At 40.4% G+C, this 20,933-nt stretch overlaps 1 protein-coding gene across 3 annotated transcripts; it reads left to right on the top strand.

Moving 5' to 3' along the window:
* Nucleotides 1-6,196: 6,196 nt before the first annotated feature.
* ACTC1 (actin alpha cardiac muscle 1) lies at nucleotides 6,197-20,710 on the top strand. Of its 3 annotated transcripts, none has more exons than XM_033063330.2 (7): nucleotides 6,197-6,234; nucleotides 16,107-16,255; nucleotides 17,217-17,541; nucleotides 18,164-18,325; nucleotides 18,442-18,633; nucleotides 19,851-20,032; nucleotides 20,387-20,710. In XM_033063330.2, exons 2-7 carry the CDS (start codon nucleotides 16,127-16,129, stop codon nucleotides 20,528-20,530), a joined length of 1,134 nt encoding a protein of 377 aa, XP_032919221.1. In that variant the 5' UTR covers nucleotides 6,197-6,234; nucleotides 16,107-16,126; the 3' UTR covers nucleotides 20,531-20,710. The 3 variants fall into 3 exon arrangements, with proteins under 3 accessions (XP_032919221.1, XP_032919222.1, XP_032919220.1); XM_033063331.2 differs by lacking the exon at nucleotides 6,197-6,234 and adding an exon at nucleotides 6,254-6,339; XM_033063329.2 differs by lacking the exon at nucleotides 6,197-6,234 and adding an exon at nucleotides 15,546-15,612.
* The last annotated feature ends 223 nt before the right edge of the window (nucleotides 20,711-20,933 follow it).

Genomic DNA, 20,933 nt, shown 5'->3' with positions numbered 1-20,933 from the left:
ATCCTCAAGGGTTACACCCTGTGCCTGAGAGCATTGTCCAAACCCTTCTTGAGCTCTGTCAGGCTGGTGCTGTGACCACTGCCCAAACACCCTCTGGGGGAAGAGCCTTTTTCTGATGTCCAGTCTAAATCTCACCTGATTCAGCTTCATGCCATGTGAATGACATAAAGAACATACTCTTTCACAGTGATCACAGTGGAGTTTTCTGTAAGATCACTGCAAAACTTTTCTAACCCTCTTTACTTTTCTATTCCTGTCATGGAAGGAATGGAGGGACTAATTTTTCATATCTTCAGGTGTGCCATGTCTCTCCTCCAGAAGTTTTCACTAATCAAAACACAGCATGCACGTGCATTAGTGCCTATTTTTAGTTTCCCTGCCCTTTGTTTTTTGTAGCCAAGATCAGAAGAAACTTACTGTATTCATTAAAATGCATCTGCCAAACATGGCTGAGACTGGAAGCTGCATCTTCAGCTCTTCAGAAGAGTGACACACAAGGGTCTTACCAGGGCAGCCATCAGTGCCTCTTGGCATGTGCAGTCTCAGGCTGATGCTGGTGACTTCTACCCACTTCTGTCTTTGGCCAGCAAAGCCCAGCCACCAGCTGGGATTCCATGAGCCAGAACAAAGATATTTCCTGCCATGGTTGCCAGTTCACAGGTGTGAGTGCTGGGGAATGTCAGGTTCAGGAGTTCCTCAGTTCCTGGGAGATATTTCAGTCTGCAGAAGTCCCTCCATTCCTTGCAGCCCTCCTGAGGCATGAGACCACATTTGTGGGCATGACTGTGTTTTGGCTGTGGTGTGGTCGACCGTGTTCAGGTGACGCAAGAGGACACAGGCTTGTGTTGAACATTGCATTCACCTTGGTTTCCTGCTCTGGTGACTGCCCACTGGAGAAAATATGATCATTTAAAAAGCCATAAATCTCTGCTGTCAAGGTGAGGAAGGCTGTTTTCCATATATTTTTCTCCTTTTACTCATAATTGATAAATTCGTATACTCTTTTAGGGCAGTAAAAACTCAGCTAGTTAATCCACATCTTCCAATCTTTGAGCCCTCCTTTGATTCATTTTCATTAACAGGAACGATGAAAGCTGCAATAGTATGTTAGCATGTTCTTGTGATTCTGATAGTATGATTAGTGTGATCCCTAGTCCATCAGCAACACTCTCTAGGTAAAGCTATACCGTTCAAGAAAGCATGCTTTCTGCTCATACTTTAAATGCTTTGTAAGCAGAACTTGGCTGAAGAAATGAACTATATATGTTGCCCACTCACCAAGAGATACTCTTATTTTTCATGTCATTGTTTACTTTGTCGTGAATTAAAAGAGGTGCCTCCTGTGTGTTGTTCATGTATTTCATTAATATCTGAACTACAGCAATCTGTTTAACTCAATAATATTGTACCATATCCAGTTATCTCTCATTAGGCTGAGTAATGCTGCTTTTTAATACCCCAACTTTTGCTTCTCTTTCTCTCTCCTTGATGTTTAACCCCTTTATCACCTTGCATATATAACTAGTTAAGAGCAGTCATTGGATAACCAAGAGTGCACAGGGTTCCTGGATTCCAATTTTAAAAGAATTTCCTGAGGAGTTTGTATTTTTACCATGAAATCTCAGTGATGAATTATTAAAAATAAAACATTGAGAAATGTCTCAGTATTTTAGATACGATGATTTATTTTTCCACTGTATCTTTTTTCTAGGTTATTTAGTGGTTGGACCTCTCACAAGACCATCAGAAAACAGCAGGTTGTGTTTTCAATTGTGTGGTGTTATCATACTTACAAATATATCTGCAATTTTCCAGTCTGCTGAAAGAATGAGCAAGGCAGAAATAAAATACTCTGACAGCTCACAACACATCTCAGTCATTGGGGAGATAGCTGTTAATAGTCTTGGTGGATAATAGGCTTGATGGATCTGTTAAATAAAGCACATAGTCTCAAAGCTCATCACAGGGAGTAGGTGATAATGAAAAGAACTAGCAGATATGCAAACTCAATTAACCTGCTACTAGTTGTGTGCAACCTATTCCTCATTAAGCCAGAAAGTAAGCAATGTTGTCAACCTGAGATGTTCTGCAGCTTTATGGACTAGCTATAATCTAAATCTTGGGATTTTATTAATGTATTATATTCCAAATGTATTATCTTCCAAACATTAATTTTATTCTTCATCAATAGCCATATTTTATCATGCATTGAAGGGACATTGAAACTTATCTCTGTAGAGCTGTGTTAAAAGTTAAGACAGTTAAGACACACTGCTCTAGAATGCTACTCATTAAAATGAATCTGGTATTTTTGTTTCTTCCTCAGGAAGAAACCCCAGAAGGCATGTGTGACTTGGTATTTTTTAAATTAGACTTACATAAATAGAGGAAACAGATCTTTCTGGAAAATATCTTTCACTCCCTCAAAAAAAAAAAAAAAAAAAAAACGAATCAAGCAAAAGAGGTCTATCTGTATGTCTCTATATACACTTGCAGTCACAATCAACCCTTCTTTTCCATGTCAGTGGTTTCAGATGGCAGACTGCAACTGCATAGTGTGGAGATTATTTTGCCTTGTTGTGCTGGTGTTTCTTGGCTGGCCCATGGCATAGCCTTGTGTGCCCTCTATGGATTCCTTTCTCCTCTCTTGGCTTTGTGTGCCCTCTATGGATTCCTTTCTCCTCTCTTGGCTTTAATAGGACCTGATGAATTAAGTGAAGTGTTGCTGAAGGGTGCATGTCTGGGGAGGCAGCAAGCTCAGGATGTATGCAGTGTCAAGCTCCTGTGCCAGGCAATGCAGACAGCTCTGCCTCGCACAAGTTCTCAGCTGTAGGCTGTGTGATTTTCATTGTTTACTCTGTTAGTCCTTGCATTCCAGGTCTGAACAACCTCTTCTCAGATTTTAACTGTGTGAATTTGTCTTTAGCATGTCACAGAAACCTTAACAATCCAGAGGTTTGTCTCCTAAGATATACAATGGAAGCTATTGTACTGAAAATGGGTAATGATACCTTGTCCTTAGAGAAGGTAGCTTACTTGGAAAAGGTAGATACATATGCATTTGTCAGGTTTTGAACTCAGTGTCAAAACATAATTAATTAGAAAAGATTGAAAGCAAGAGGATAGGGCAACCAAGGTTATATTGAGGAGATAGAATGTAAGGAAGAATGAGGTTTCAGGGCTGATGAGATGTTGAAAGACGTAGAGCAAAGCAATGCACACAGGAATCATACTTACCTCCAACATGGCTGTGGAAACCTGTTCTGCTATGACAGTAATATTGGTGAAAGTAAAGACACAAGCCTCACTGGGGAAAAAGCATTATGGTGCTATATGATGTCATTTCTGAGTTTCAGTTTCCTTTTTTAAATCTCCTTGAAACCTTTGTGCAAAAACGATTCAGTGAAAGTATACCATGCTTGCAAAGTCAAGAATCTGAAGTCAGGAATGCTTCTCTTACAGTAACTGATTATGTAAGTAGAAGTTAAATGACTGCATATATTTTCTTCAGCAGGGGTTTTGGAATCACTCTGGGTACTTCAGGACACGAGTGTGATGCTTTGGACTTCAATTTTATTCAAACCTATTCCAGAGCTTTTCATATATGGAAATTAATGTATCGACTTGCTCTGCAGGACCCTTGGAAAGCTCTGTGGTGAAGAAGGATATGGTAAAATGCCTGAGGAAACCAGAGTCCATCTTCTCCAGCCAACAGCTTAGAGAACTATCTCTAGGCTGGTTTACAGTATTTATGTAATGCAGTTACTTGTTAAGAACTGAAAGAGAAGAATAGATAGAAAAACAATCCCCAAATATCTCTCATTATCTCTTTTTGAGGATGCACCTAATCATTAGGGTAAAGTGAGAGATTCAATCCTGTGTACAGCTATCCATAATTGCTCATGTAGTAGCTTCTGTCTAGAACTGCCTTGAATTTGGCTCTGAGAGGTAGGGATATATATTTCTACCTCAGTAGGAACGCAAAAGGATTACATACACTATTTATGAATAAACTACTGCAATTAAAAAGCCACTGGAAAATAGCATTGGGCATAACTGATGCATTTTTGACCCTTTAGAAAGTGATTCAGGCTGTGAATCCAAACTGACAAAAAGAGCATCTAAGCTTTGAAGATGAATGGTATTTCAGAAATAGCCTTGTCCTTATTTAGCCTCAACCTTCAAGCATCATCTTATGCTGAACTGGGTGATGATACACAGGAGAAATTTAATATTTTAGAGGCTAGGATCAGAGAAAGCACAATGCTGATTGAGGTGATTCACTGGGAGTTTTTTTGCTGATTCTGTTCTCTGAAACATTTAACTTCCCCTGTGTATTAACATAGGAGCTGTGAATTCTGCTAGGGGCAGAGCAGACAGCTCAAACTTAGACATTAAACATTCATCTAACATACATGCTAATATAGCGGGTGAAACGACGAGATTTAGATTTGGCACAGCATGTGTTCTTGATATTAAAAATAAGAGAAATAAATACACCCAGACTCAAACCCTAAACTTAGTATGTGGTTCATGTGATGGATTCCCTGTAGGTCTGCTTCTAAGTGCTGGAATGAAAGCATAATTTTTGTTTAACTTACTCAGCACAGACAGAATGACTCAGATATTTTCTCTTTTCTCCCTCTTTTGTAGCTCCATAATAATTAAACAGAATTGATCAAAGCTTCTGAAAAAGCAGATTTTTTTTTGTTGAAAACTGATTTTGAAATATTTGTTTGTGGTTACTTTTTGTTCTGCAAAGAAGTCCACTTTCTAAAAATCAATGCTGTGATTAGATTTCCTTCTCAATCCTAAATGTTGATGTGTGACTTCCAACAGTGATTGTACTGGCTGGTAAAATGGAGCCTCCAATGTACAAACATCTTTAAGTTCCTGCTCAAGCCTAGCAGGTGCATCCTGGGAGTGCTGGAGCATTAGCTGGTTGGTTTTCATGTCACTTGTGTCACACATCCACAGGGTACCAAGGCTGTGTCTGTGGCCCAGAGTCACAGGATGACTTGTGAGATGAACTCTGGGAATTAGAATGTTGAGTGATCTCTCTGAGCACCTCTTTAACTTGCTCTTCCCTCCCCATCTCTCTCAAATATTAGTGGATGGTTGCCCAAAACCATTTGGATTGCAATGAGTTTTGGAGCCCACCAATCAAGAAAGATGTGAATGTCTGTCAGAGCAGCCTCCATTTTTTTCCCTTCCTTTTGAATGTGCTGTCCATCTTAATTCTCTTTAACTCCTTCCTCTATTTTTTCCTATTTTCCTGCTGGGTTTTTCTTTAGTTAATTTCAATTTCCATCTTTTTTTTTTTCCCTGTAAGATTTTAATTTTTTTTTTATAAATTTGAGGTTTCAATAATTGGTTTAATTTTCCTTCATATTTTCTACCTTCTCCATTACACGCTTTACTTCATAAAAGTACCTTTTAAAGAAGCTACTCCCTTAAAAAAGCTGTTTTTATGCCTGACACAACAGTTGTAGAGTTCCTTGTGCTGAGTGTGTCTTAAGGAGTTGCTGTGTTTTGTTTTGTGTTGCTGTGTTTTGGGTTTTTGTTGTGTTGTTTTTTTGGATCACAGTCTGCTAAACCTTATGTTATTAAGTTTTCTTGTTCAGCCATCCTTGGACAGATTTTGGACTGCGTCCTATTGTTTATTATTTCCTAATGGAATGGGTGTCCATCATGAAGTGTTCTAGGCTGGTGGTCTCCCAACTTTTTCGATTGCACACCTCTATCAGTAAAAATTTTGAATGGGCACATCCAACCCATGTGTATTTATTAATGTATAACTTACTTATGAGTGCTACTGTAATAACACATTCTGCACTATAAAACATAAAAAATACCCCAAAATTAGAAAGTGAATTAGATAAAATGAAACAAATACAATATTAAAAAGATTTTTAAAATCTTATATATTAATGGTACAAAGAATATTTTCCTTCTGCACCCCATGGATTGTCTTGTGGACATCCTTGGGTCCTTGCATCCCACTTGGACCCCACAGCATTTACATTTTGTAACATTCTTTTCCCTAACTCAAATTTCTAGGGTACTAAATAGAACCAGGATAATTTCTTCAGTTTTCCTTTTAGAGATCACCTACCCCACATGATTTTTTCCATGATAAATAATTAATCTCTCATGATATCATATGAGTTGTTTTGGTAGCAGTGACATTTTTATATCCAACTACAACTCTCCCAAGAGTTCCAGCAGCAGAAGGTAAACCAAGAATGTATGTTGAGATTTTCAAACCCCTTGTGTTTCTGGACTCAAGATTTTATTTTTACTTTTCATTTGAATAATGCAGAGATAATTTTCCTAAAGGTAAGGCCTCCAGTATTTAATTTCCTTTTTATTAATAATTTAGTTCAGAATCTTACCGCTCTTTGGCTTCAGGTGGGTGTAACTGCTGAAACCAGCAGTACTTTCTAGGGTTTTCAAGCAGATCAGCTTGGAAAAATATGGCTGAGCAAAGGAATTTCTTCATATTGACAACTGTGTTATCATGTTAAATTAATCTCTAAAACTGCATACCCCAAAACACTGGTAGGAATGGGGGATAATTAGAAATTTTAAGGACTATAGGGCTAATGCTTAAAACACTGGAGTGGTACTAATAAGAAGAATTTTTTGGTTTTTGGGTTGATTAACAATTTCCTGTTTATCAATAAATCATTGAGCCTGTACCTCATTGCTTTATACATAAAAGCCACATAGGAATTTTGGGAGTTTAAAATTCACTAAGAAGCATGAACATCTCAGTAATATCAAACTGGAAGACCTCTGAAGATACAGAAAACTACTGACTTTAGGACAGAGGCAGATTGTTAACTAGAGCAAGACTGTCATTGCAGTGCACATCCTATCTTTTTCTCTAAATTGTCAGGCTTTGAGACCTCATTTAGTTTATATACTTCTTAGTGCATATGCTGTGAGGCCAACTGGAATTTTCAGAATACATTTAGACACAATATTTTCAATATTCATCCTATTATTTATTTAATCTTGAATTTATTTTATGCTTGTATGGAAATGCATCTTCTTCGTGGTATTATGAAAACTGACTCAGCAAAATAATGTCAGTTGCTTAGTTCAATAGGAATAATCCAGTTTCTGCTGGGGTTTGAACTGTTCCTGTATCCTTGCAAGGTGACAACCTAAATTAACGGTTTTGTAGGGTACACAATGATTCATAATTAATGGCCAGAGTAAATATGTTAGGTATATTTCTACCAAATAAATATTTCTTTACCGTTGGGCATTTATGCCTTCTATTTAACTATAAATAGTTTTTGAGTCCTTCTTAATTTGACAGGAAGGCAATATACCTAAACAACTCTTCTTGGGCTTATTCCAAAGCCTATAAATTCTGTGCGAGTTTATTAAGAATTTTGGTGCAGTTTTATGAACTCCTTAAGCTTTCTTCTAAAGATTTTCTCTCAAACATACAATGTTTCTGAATTTGTTGCAGTTAATTCCCATTTTTCTTGGACTTGAGTACTTAGAACCTGAATTCTGAGTGCAATAGTTAAATTCTTGCAGTACCCACTTAGATAGTTTTCATCTGAGTTGTCACAGGGTTCTCACTGGGAATCAGCTTGAGCATGAATGACAGAAAAAGGAAACAGGGCAGATGAGTCAAAGTATTTCTTTCCAGTTCCCAAAAGCTTTGACAAACTTTACTTTTCAGAAGAGATTCTGTATTATTTAAGGCCTTTATCTTTAAAATGGTATATTTCCTGAAAACATCATAGATTTGAGTTGTTACTTTCAAAAAAGTGTGTGTAGTGTGCTAAATGTAAGTTAGGCTGGAGGTGCTACATACATAATTCTTAGCTGCCTCTCACACAGCAGGAATCTAGAGAATTGGCATAGGTGCGTTGGTTCCACCTGCAATATGTGAGATAGCTTGGAATGCCCAGCACGTTTTACTTTCTTTTTTACTTTCTTTTTTTTACTTTCTACTTCTACTTTCTTTTTTACTAGTTTTTGTTGAATCCTTTGTTTTAAGGCCGTTTTATCTCATTTTGAAATGCAGTATATTTGAAACATATTCAAATGTATTTAATATACACATTTGAAATTTTCTCCATGTCAAGCTACATCAAGTGTATATCCAATATCTTGGTCTTCCCAAGACATTTTGCACTGGGAAACAGCTGCTTATCATGAGAGCCATTCCTCTGAGGGCAACCTTGTGGCCTAGTAGTTTAGATACCATCTTGCAAAGTAGGAAAACATTTAGATTTTCCTTATGGTGACTGCCTTTGGTTGTACTATGTGTATTATTTTAGAAAATATTTTATGGGGAAATAATTGCTTTATGAACCATTGAACTGACCTTTCTTTTTTTTATTCCCTGAACATCTACTATGCTTAAGGCAACCTATTAAAACTGTATTTTCAGCATCATTTTCCCCAGTTGACTTAAAAGATGAACTTTTGCCAATTGGATTTTACTGATTTCCATCTGGTACTTTCTCTGATCTTGAATTACTGAGATTTTAGGTAGATTACCTGTTCCTTGAATATGCATTTAACCTTTCAGTTTTGATCCTTTTTTCCCAGAAGTTTTCCAGGGTTTTGCAATGATTCAAGTCCCCACCTGCAATGGGTCATTGTTCCCAAGCTTAGTATAGTTCCTGTTAGTCAATTCTTCACTGGATGAATGACAATGAATAGAACTTTTAGCTACTCCTTAACAGTATTGTAAATGGGAAGTTCTATTGCTGCTGTCTACAACTCCTACCTGTGGTAAATATTGGACAAATTTATACAAAATGCTAATTGAAATTTGAATTTTAGACATCTTTGCAGCAAACATAAATAATTACTAAGTTTGATGAGCCAGTAACGTAAGTTCCTATGTTAAGGATGACATTAGCTCAAAAAAAGTATTCCAATACATTGGAGATCCAGCATTCTGTTCTACAATTAACTCAGAAATGCCCCATTTTCTATCATGTTAATGAAATCTTGATAAATGCTTAGTCTTCTATAAAACAGGCTTTTTAGAAAAAAAAAATGAGGGACACCCTGACTTTTTTTCCCCTGTAGTTAGAACTTTGAGTAAATAAGTGACAAAATAAGTATCAGTAGAAAATAACTCCCACTGTCATTCTAGAATACTATTTAGAAAATTATTAAACCCTGGACATAATCCCCTTTTAGTCCACTGACATTGTTTCCTTCACCAAGCATTCTGTAATGTGGCTTAAAATGTGGCTTTACTATTCTCTGATTTTTTGTTGCGGTAGTTGTTTTTTCAGCCTGTAAGTACTCAATAGGAGTAGCTTAATAAATGCTGAGATCTTAAAGTTGTCAGAAAAAATGTTGCATATATATTGTATTGGTAAAATGTACTTTGAAGGAGCTTTGTTTTTTATAGCAAGATAATTTTTTCCAGAAAGTTCCAAGCCAATCTTTGCATCATCCAGTTCTACATCTGAATCCACTTACTTCAACTCCAGGTAACACAGTGCAACTACACCCTCTGTTAATCACTGGGAAGTTTTTATCTAAATCATCTCACATTTTTGCAAAATTATATGTGGGAACCTTCACAATTTTATGAGACTCATCAAGTATCTTTGTGTTCCTAATAGCATCAGAGGAATCCATGGGTTTCTTTAGAAAGATGTATCTATGAATTGTGGCAAAGGAAACTCTCTGCATCGACCATAGATTCAGAAAATCTTATGTACTCATATCTGAGAGCAATGGAATGCTTCCTATTCGATGTCAGAATTGGTCTCCAGAAGCAGGATTCAATTCTTACATAATTTCCAGTGTGACTTCATCCTGCTGAAGCTTAGCTTCTCATCTGTAAAGCGTCACTTCCTTCCCTCTTTAGTCTATGCAGATTAAGAAATTTTGGTCTCCTGCTTTCACACACAGTGCAAGCAAATGCATGTAGAGAGGTTAACAGACAAGCAAGTATTTGATGGTTTCCTCTACTAAAGGTTGATTCTTTAGTGAGAATGCAATTAAAATAGACTGTTTAATTGCTGCTTTTGTTGTAATCATGAGACATCTGTCTCTGATTCTGGAAAACTAAAAGGCAACTGAGAAACAGCCTGGAAACTTGCACCTTACTTTGCAGGAGCTGGTAGATTCAGGGTCCTTTAGTTTCAAATTGAAAGCATTTCTTCCTAATGTCTAATCTAAATCTATTCTCTTTCAGTTTGAAGCCATCCATTCCCCCCTGTCCTGTCTCTCCAGGCCCTTGTAAAAAGTCCCTCTCCATCTTTCTTGTGGGCTACTTTCAAGTACTGGAAGGCTGCATTTAGGTCACCCCAAAGCCGCCTTCTTTCCAGGCTGAACAATCCCAATTCTCTCAGCCTTTTCTCACAGGAGAGATGCTCCAGCCCTCTGATCACCTTGGTGGCCTCCTCTGGAGTCACTCCAGCAGGTCCCTGTCCTTCCTGTGCTGGCACCCAGAGCTGTACACAGCCCTGCAGGTGGGGTCTGACAGAGCAGAGCAGAGGGGCAGAATCCCCTCCCTGCCCTGCTGCCCACGCTGCTCTGGATGCAGCCCAGGACACACTTGGCTCTCTGGGCTGGCAGTGCCCATGGCTGGCTCATGTCCAGCCTCTCAGCCAGCAACACCCCAAGTCCTTCTGGGCAGGGCTGCTCTCCATCTGTCCATCCCCAGCCTGTGCTGGTACCAGGGGTTGTCCTGACCCAGATGCAGCAGCAGCACTTGGTCTTGTTAAAACCCATGAGATTCCCATGGGTACAATTGTTGAGCTTGTCCAGGTCCCTCCGGATGGTATCCCATACTTAGGTGTGCCAACCTCACCAGCTTAAACATGAACTGCCAGAGGTGATTGTGACTCAGACCTTGCAGAAGGGCTTACAGTAGAGAATGTGACTACATTTCCAGCAGTGTGCTGGAAACCACATCACTGGAAGTAGATTTGCTTATAGCACTGGTCTGGTAGCAGTTTTAAAAATGCTGAATTTGAAAAGTTATACATGGATAGGGCACAGATTTACTTGCCCAATCTGGCACACTCTGAGGTTTGTTTCCACTGCAAAAGGGGATGAATGTTATTAACAATCTCATCCTTTCTTTGGAACTGACACGTGGCAAATAATACTTCTGGAGAGTGAGAGACTTGGAAGAACAAACTCCTTTGACTGCCACTCACCTCCACTTACGCTGCCCATGCCTAAACTTCTAAGCCTCATAACAAAATGTTTTAGCTGCATCTCCAACCTCCACTGCCCACCTCATGATTTTACCCTTTCAGCACACACTTAAGATGTTTTAGGTTAATTATAGAAGTGCAGCAGCACATGAGTGAGTGAGAGAAAGACGCAAAGAGATGATAAGAGCCTGCAATTATGTGAAAGGTTTAAATGCCGAGGAGACAAGGAATATATAAAGCATGAAACATGGGCTAGTACTAGCGTGGATGAGACATAACTAAGAAAGGGGAATACCCAATGAATTCTCTGGAAAAGTTTGCCAGACAATGTAATAATTAAATTGGAAGACTCTCTTCTAGGGGAAAGATTTCTCACTTGGAAGGTTCAAGACTTCAGTAGTTTCATACGGAATAATTTCAGATTTGTGGTGACTGCAGAACTGTCTTCTCTGCTTTCTCCTGTATGTCTGCATACACAGAGAGATTCAGAACTGCACAGACATTGAAAACAACACATGGCTCCTTTGTGACAGAGGATTTTCATCATATATTGCATGACAGTGATTCATGATAGTGATTTTCATCATATATTGCATGTTTGGCATTCTCATCTCATCAGGACTTCTGCCCATCAACAAGACTCTGCTGCAATGCTGCTTATATTTCTAAAGACCATATAGCTCCAAACAGCTGTTGTGAGAAAAAAGAGACAAAAGAAAACCTGTCAGAATGGCATTTTCTTCTTATTCTTGAAAATGTAAAGTTTCTTTCAAAGACTACTCTGGCCTGAGGCTTAAGAGAGGTAACATTTGGCTCTGTGCTAGGACAGATTTTATATGTCAACATCCATTGGATTTAGAAATAGCAGATTTTAAGTGAGAAGTTGCTCCAAAATCTGCTAGGTCAGGATATACTGTATATAAAATTCTTTGCTTTATTATGAATAATTTATTGATTTTATTGGGTCATTTACACAAAAAAGTAATAAACTGAAAGGTTGAATGAAAAAATATAGAGTGGACCTGAACCTACACATTCACAATTTCTGAATGCATTGTTAAATATAGTAAATAATCTGAAGTCTATTGTAGTAAGTGTTTTATGCTTTGAAGCTTTTAAAGAATCATGGTTATATTTTGAAGCTTTCATATTTTTTTAGTCAAAAGCTGAATAGCAGTTGTGAGGATTTCTAGGCATCCTAAGGTCACAGTGTGATTTTTTTATTCACATTTTTGCCATGCAGATATAAGGGCTCATGTTCTGGCTACAGTCACAATAGTGTCTGCTTGGCTGAACAACACACACAGTTTTGCCTATATGCATGTGTCTCCTATATATATAGATACACCTCTCTCTCTATATGATACACTTCTCTCTGTATATACAGACATACATATATTTAATTTTGCTCTCCTATTAATAATCATGCACATTGAGGCTTCATGCTGCCGTGTGTTCAGGCTGTTCTAGGGACATGCAGATCACGTCCACTGCAGATCTGTCTGCTCTCTAACACCCTGTACTGCCTGTGTTTCCCTTGTCTCTGGGGTCACTCCCAACAGCTAAGTCATGAGAATGTGCACAGCATGTGGGGGCCCTGGTCAGTCAGAGCTGGAGTGTTTTTCCTGTAGATGATATTGCATAACATACCTCATAGGTTTTTTGCTGCTCTGGTTTACTTGAGGCTGTGATAACACTTTACTGCAGAAAGCAGAATTATTTTGGCCAAAGGAGTAACTTTAGCTGGGCCATTTTTGAAGGCTTCAAGGAAGAAAATGGTATTTTGGAATTATTTACGTTGTATGGTGCCCTTTCCGTTTGACCTTGCAATATATGGGAGTGTGTTGGTGTGTGGATGAGTTCTCAAGCGCATCGGGATCCTAACTGTGAGTCCTGCTGGATTAGAAATGTAAAACTTGAGGAAATAGGAGAGAAAGCAAAAATTTAGTTAGAAAGTAAACAAGAGAACTCAACCTGTTTCATAGATTTTTCAGTGAGAGCTGACTCTGTCTTGGTTTCAGGAGAGTCTGTCTCTCTCTAGCCAGAGGGAATGTAGGATGTGTCAGAGAGGGTCTGATTGGGGAGGAATTCAATGCAGCTATCAGCAGTGGACTTCTATGTAAATACTGCAACACCTCTGAACCAAGCAACAGCTGAGATAACACTGTAAACTAATCTCTAGTGCTGGCGAAGCTGGTCAATCCCTCACATAATATGGCTTCTGTAGAAAAGATGTGCTGGGGAAAAAAGAAGCAGATTTAAACTATATATGGCAACTTACCGTGGGGTAAAATCTGCTGTCTTTTTAAAACTGAAAGCTGCATATGGTATTTTTTTCTTTGAAAGAGTGCTCTGTCTCAGGGTGGATATGCTTATAAATCCTTGCATATATATGAATTCTTGTATAAATAGGCATGGCTATCACCAAAGTATTCCCAAGTGTCTGTTACATGTGTCTGATCAATTTAGATAAATATATACTTGCTTGGGGTTCTTATCCCACCAGTATTGATTTTGGTTGATTTTCCATCAAGACAAAACAAACAAAGAGCCAAAGTTTGTCCAGAGCAGTGACATTCAAGCAGTGTTTTGCTACTTTGACCTTTTGAGGTCACTGTATTTCCTATACAGTCCTACACAGCTTTTCTTAGGTAGCTAAGAAAAAGAAAAAAGCAATATGTAAATATATATATATATACACACAGATAAAAACATGCATATAATACGTATATGTGCATATGTATTTTTATATATTGATGTGTTAAATATACATACACAACTCTGTACACAAATGGTGTCTCACCTGGAAAAGGTTCTCTTTCCTCGCGGCATTTAAAGAAAAGCAGGAGTTATTAATATCCAAGAAGTTTGCGCTGCTACCATCTTTTTCAGAGTTGTGCTCATAATTGGGCACAAACCCAAGATAAACTGGGGTTGGGGTGGAGCTAACCGCCTCATTAATTGTGCTAGAAACAAATACAATCTCTGATTTCAGAAGAAATTAAAGTCTGAGAGTCTCTGACGCCCCCTTTGGATATAGTTTAGAAACAAAGAGCAATTTCCAGTTGTCCCGTGCTTTGTCAGAGCTAAAGCACCGTGCAGATTGCTCTTCCCCCAACACTTCTCAAAGCCCCCAGACTGCAGGTTGTGTAGCATTCACAAGCTCTTTCCTTCCTAAGATAATTTAAGATCTATATACCCATGTGATGTCTGTCAGCTTTTGAATGGCATCTCATAAACTGGACCTGCGTTTAAGCAGCTGATCCAAATGAATGTTCCTCTTTTGACGTTGAAGCTCACCATTCCCTTCTGTCCCAAATCTCAATTCTCCCTGCTGCATCCCAGCATTGTTTCACGGGCAAACATGGGGCACTTTACAAGCTGAGCTCCTGGAGGACTCTGTACTCCACATGGTAATGAGTTTCTCTGGGACATGAGTTGACAATCTCTGCTTTCACATGCCAGGCCAAACCCACTCAAGGGATGCCTCTCCAGTCTTTCTATTTTTAACAAACAAAAAAAAGTCCTGAAGACACATGGATTTTCTAGGTTCCACCGCTGGAACAAATTATCAATGTTGAAACGTTCAACAACTGAGCAGGAAAACAACTGTCACATTACATTTATACCATAGCTGGGTTTTGTCCAAGCTATTCCCATATCTCGCCCTCTGCCCTAGACATATCACTATCTCTTACTGATCTGGTGTGCATTAAAAGACCAAAAATGTGGAGTTTAAGAACATGCATATTAACATCCCATTCTGTGCCATAGATGTCAGCCAAAAGCAGAGAAAAGGGTGATTTTTTCAGCGTGTGCTCATCAAAGTTCAAAAGAAATTGAGAGTGCACTGCTCCTTCCTAAGGCAACACAGAGAGCAGATGCTGCCTCCGTGCAGGAGAGGACCCACAGTTGTTGGCACCCCAGCAACCTCATCACATTAAGTAGAAACTCGGCTGCCCTTTTTTTTTTTCTTTTCCTTTTCCGCGGAAAAAATGAAAAGCCGGGGGAGAAAACACCCGTGCGGCTTCCCTCGCACCCTGCGCCAAGCCCGAGCATCGCGAGTTGGAGGCGCCGCGGCTGGCGGGGCACCGGGCGGGTGCTGACCCCGGGACCCAGCCGGGCTGTGGGCTCTGCGGCCCCTTCCCGGCCCCATCCCGGCCCCTGCCCGGCGGCGCTGACCCCCGGGGGCTGCGCTGGGCTCCCTATTTGGCCATGCGGCGGCCGCGGCCGCGCTGCCCCGCACCTGCCTTACATGGGCCGGGGCTGGCCGGGGCCGGGCCGGCTCCATTCATGGCTGCGCGGCCGCTCAGTGGCGCGGAGCCGACCAAATAAGGACAAGGTGGCCCCGCAGCACGCTGCCCCTCGGGGGGTATAAATCGGGGCGGCTCCGCCGAGCCAGCAGCCAGGGTCTCCTCCGCTGCCCCCCGCCCGTGCTGGTCTGGTGAGTAGCGCGGCGGCACCGAGGGGCGGCCGGGAGGAGCCGTGGGATGGGATGGGACGGGACGGGGGGATCCCGGGAGGGATGGACGGGAGGCACCGCAGGACGGCTGGTGCAGGTACAGCCGGGGCTCGGGCCGTGCCGCTCCCTGCCGGAGACACCGCCCGCCCCGGCCCGGCCCCGCCGCCAGCACCGGCCACCCGCGGAGCGCGCTGGGCACCGCGGATCTCTGCGGTTTCAAAAGCTTTCCCTCCCTTTTCGGGCTGCGGACACAGGGATCCGGTAACGACGCTCTAATTGAGCGTTTTGCCAGCTGGGGTGGCTTTTAAAGCGCGGAGAAGAAAGCGGCTGACGGATCCCTTTAGAGCCCTGCCCGCGAGCCGTCGAGCATCCTCCGGGATGAGTCAAATTTCCCGCTGCCGCCGCAGCGATCCGGCGGTGCCCTCCGGAGGGTGCTGCCCGCGGGGCTCTGAACGTGCCACCGTGCTGTTTTCCAGGTCCGTGCTCCCTTCCGAACATGTGTGACGACGAGGAAACCACCGCACTTGTGTGCGACAATGGCTCGGGGCTGGTCAAGGCGGGCTTTGCCGGAGACGATGCCCCCAGGGCCGTGTTCCCGTCCATCGTCGGTCGCCCGAGGCACCAGGTAAATTCGGAGGCAGGACCGAGGCAGGACAGAGCATCGCCCTCTCTCTAGGCGTTGCCTCCACTTTCCTCTTCCTTCAGTTCTGCTGCCCTGTCCCAGATACCCTGCTCTCTCCTCTGCTCACCTCTTGCGATAGTACTGGTGATTCATTCCCAGGTCTGCCCAGTGTTTCCTTAACTTCCCTGTTTGCCTGTCCCATATCTCCTTATTCTCTTATAATTTCTTCGGTAAAAAGTTCATAAAGCTGTTTGGGTTTTTTTGTTTGTTTTTTTTTTTAAACATTTGCAATTTGTACTTTTTTTTTTGTCCTGGATAAATTACTGCTAAGGCTGCATAGTAAAATGAAGTATCTTCGATCACTGGAATGCTAATTTCGCTCTGTATCTTCCTGTTTACAAACTCCTTTTTCCGCTCATGATACTGTGCATTTTATTTTCAGTCAAGTTTTTGGGCCAAAAGGAAAAAAATGGAAAATAAGAGGTGTGTTAAAAATGGGGGAAAATCCATTCATGTAATGGAAGGAACACCTCAGATTCTGTTGACTTAATAATTTAATAATGTTAAATTTATTTTCCCAAACAGCCTTTCAGGGGTGTGATTGCTTGTACCTTTCTTGAAAATAAGATTGAAAATAAGATAGTTAGAATTGCAGAATCACAGAATATCCTGGCTTGGAGGGGACCAACAAGGATCATCAAAGTCCTACATGGGACAGCCCTGGGAGTCACACCATGTGTCTGAGATAGTTGTCCAAATTCTTCTTGAACCCTGTCAGGGTTGGTGCTGTGTCCACTTCCCTGGGGAGCCTGTTCCAGTGCCCAAACACCCTCTGAGTGAAGAATCTTTTACTAATGTCTAACCTAAACCTCTCCTGACTCAGCCATTTGTCTGTAATGTAGTTGTTTGGACTCTGTGATGTTGTCTTCCTCAATTAATTCTTTTCTGTGTTTTCTTCCCTTAGGGTGTTATGGTTGGTATGGGTCAAAAAGATTCCTATGTGGGTGATGAAGCTCAGAGCAAAAGAGGTATCCTTACTTTGAAATATCCAATTGAACATGGCATCATCACCAACTGGGATGATATGGAAAAGATCTGGCACCACACTTTCTACAATGAACTCCGTGTGGCCCCTGAGGAACACCCTACTTTGCTCACAGAAGCTCCCTTGAATCCTAAAGCTAATCGTGAGAAGATGACCCAGATAATGTTTGAGACCTTCAACGTACCTGCTATGTACGTGGCAATCCAGGCTGTCCTGTCCCTGTACGCTTCTGGTCGTACAACAGGTAAAATAAACAAATAAACACCATTTAGATTCTACTTCCTTTCAGGAGCTCTCCTTCCTTTCCATTACAAACTCTTTTAATTCACAGAAAAATAAGTATTTTTTACTTGATAGCAATTGATAACAGTAGCATAAAAGCCAGTACAAAATAGGTCCACTTTGTTCTTTCCACCGATAATTTGCATTGTTGTTGGAGAGGCATCATGGAACTGACTGTGCCACTGCTTGTTGTGGTGCAAATGAAGAGATATTCCTGTAGGGATACTGCAGTTACAAAAATGTTACATCTGTTTAAAGGTTTAAACTGGATCAAAAGATGCCCATTATCAGATCAAGACAGTCACTATCGCAAATACTCTTACTTCTCAGTATAGTAGCAGTGGAAGACTGGTTTTATGGATTATCTTAAAATATGTACGGAACAACTATTCTATGGGAAGATTCACATCCCACAGGAATGTCTAGACAAGTAAAGGCAGAAAGAATTGGAAAGATGTTTGTGACTGAAAAAGAATTATGCTAAAAATTCTTTTATTTTGTTGTCTTTCTTGCTGCTTCCTGTGTGTAAGGACTCTAAGCATTTGCAAGGTGATTCCAGCTGCTCTCTGGCATTTCTCTCCCAGGTATTGTCCTTGATTCCGGAGATGGTGTCACCCACAATGTACCTATTTATGAAGGGTATGCTTTGCCTCATGCTATCATGCGTCTGGATCTGGCTGGCAGGGATCTGACTGACTACCTCATGAAGATCCTCACGGAGCGTGGCTACTCCTTTGTGACAACAGGTCAGTCCTTCAGCTTTTCTCTACTGTGAAAATCCTCACATCTCTCTTGGAAATCCTCTCATCTTCTCTAGTATTGTGCTTATACAAAGCTTGATTTAATTCTCCTATATCAACAGCCGAACGTGAGATTGTTCGTGACATCAAAGAGAAATTGTGCTATGTTGCACTGGACTTTGAGAATGAAATGGCCACTGCTGCCTCTTCCTCCTCTCTGGAAAAGAGCTATGAATTGCCTGATGGTCAAGTGATCACAATTGGTAACGAACGTTTCCGCTGCCCTGAAACCTTATTCCAGCCATCCTTTATTGGTAAGTGTTCCCAGGAAATTCTCTTTTCTGTAGGAGGTATGAATGAATCAAAAGATTTGGAAGGTGACCCATTCCTCCTTCCTGCTTACCCAAATTTGGTACAAAATCAGATGTGAGTGAATAATAATTTAGATTATTTGGTTCTTGTAAGATGAGCTTGATGTGAGCTCATCTCGTAATTAGCTGAGTTCCAGGCTCTTGTTGCAAGTTTTAGATCAAGTTTTAGGGTCACAATTTTTTCATAATAAAACATGCAGTTGCAGTATCAACATTAAGGAGTTGGATTCCATGATCTTCATGGGTCCCTTCCAACTCAAGACATTTTTTAATTCTGTGTCACTAATGGCAAGAATAGCCTTCAGAGCTGTATTTGTAGGGCTTACACTCGAAACAGAATTTATTTCCACGAAGAATTAAAGTGTCAGAGAGGGGAAGGACGTGGAGTGAAGGTGTGTGTATATTTATATACACTGTAATTAACATTGCCCTGGTGGAGATTGTATTCTCGCTGGTTGTGCAGGCAGCTGACGGATGCAGCAAATGTTTATACTCTTAAGTCCCAAGCAGTACATGCAGTTGTTCATCAGCTGACTTCTTACTGGATCCAGTGTCAGCCCTTTCAGGAAGCACCTGTTAAATTAACAAACTGGAATGCAACCTACAAACACTTGCTTCTTGTTCCTTTTTTTGTTAACATCAAGTACTAATATCTTATTCCATGTCATGGTGTTCTCTTGCCTTGATGATTCTGAATAGTATAGACTACATTTTGAGTAGACTGAAGAAGTTACTATTGTCTTCTTTAGTTCTACTTCAACTATTTCTATTGTATCCATTTGCTGTCTTTACTATATTCAACTAATACATTTAGTGAGACTGGCATAAACCAATACTTGCATTTTCTGCTCTTGGTACCCTTCTTCCATTGCCATATGCTAAATGAGTCTTGCGTGTCTACTTGTTATCTTACTGAATATTTTGAGTCTCTTGCCTTTGCACATGCATTATGATTCTTACCTTTTCTAACGAATAGTGTTCACTTCCTTTATTAGTTTTGTAATTCTATTTTTACAATATTTTTCTGTAACACTTAATAATCAGGAAGCATTTTTATGAGAAAAAGGACGTAGAAGTTCAACGATGATAAGAGATGCCAGAGTTTTGCTTCATGAACACCTCTTGTATAATTCACTGCCTACTGTCTTTTTTTTCTCAAGGTATGGAATCTGCTGGTATCCATGAAACTACTTACAACAGCATCATGAAGTGTGATATTGATATCCGTAAGGACCTCTATGCTAACAACGTCCTCTCAGGTGGTACAACAATGTACCCTGGCATTGCTGACCGCATGCAGAAAGAAATCACTGCTCTTGCTCCTAGCACTATGAAGATCAAGGTAAGGAATTTGACTCTGTGTTATAAAACGTGGATAAAGTTGGAGACAAGGTCTGCTTCATTAAACTGGGATATAGGAACAACTCAAAAATGAGATCAACAGCTGATAGACTGATGAGTAGAAATTCCATTTAATCAGAATAGTTACGTTGGTTAGAAGCAAGTATTAGAAAAGAAGAAAATATGATTACAGATTTTTTTAATACATTACATATATTGTAAGAGCTTCTGAAGATCAATACGGTTATAGAAAAGTTCTTTACTTGCTTTACTTGAAATATCTAGTGGTGTGTAGCATTGATGATACAGATTCACTGTTCAGAACTGAGGATTTTGTTGCTTTTCTTTATCCTAGATCATTGCCCCTCCTGAACGCAAGTACTCTGTCTGGATCGGTGGCTCCATTCTAGCGTCTCTGTCCACCTTCCAGCAAATGTGGATCAGCAAACAAGAGTATGATGAAGCTGGCCCATCCATTGTACACCGCAAGTGCTTCTAAGCACTTCCCCCCTCAATTTACTCCCACTCAGGATGACGACAACATGCTTCTTGGAGTCTTCTGGCAAACCTTCCCCAACTCTTCAGTCATTGTACAGTTTGTTTACACACCCGTGCAATTTATTTGTGCTTCTAATATTTATTGCTTTATAAATAAACGAGATCTGGGACTTGCAACCTACGAATTATTGTCTTTTGTTTTATTTCAAGTATTTTTTGGTCAGAAAAATGAGACTAAACCCCTGGGATTTGGAAACTCCCATCAGACCTATGAATACTTTTACTCCATTCATGTCCTAACTGATGCAGGCGTGTTAGGTCATGGTTTTCTATTAGTAAGAATTTACACTTTATAGTTTTAATTTTGAAACTTGGAACAAAAGAAGCAATATATTTCAAGGCTT

The sequence above is a fragment of the Catharus ustulatus genome, chromosome 6 (genome assembly GCF_009819885.2).
Source record: "Catharus ustulatus isolate bCatUst1 chromosome 6, bCatUst1.pri.v2, whole genome shotgun sequence".
Taxonomy (NCBI): domain Eukaryota; kingdom Metazoa; phylum Chordata; class Aves; order Passeriformes; family Turdidae; genus Catharus; species Catharus ustulatus.
This window is presented reverse-complemented; position numbering and strand designations above follow the sequence as displayed.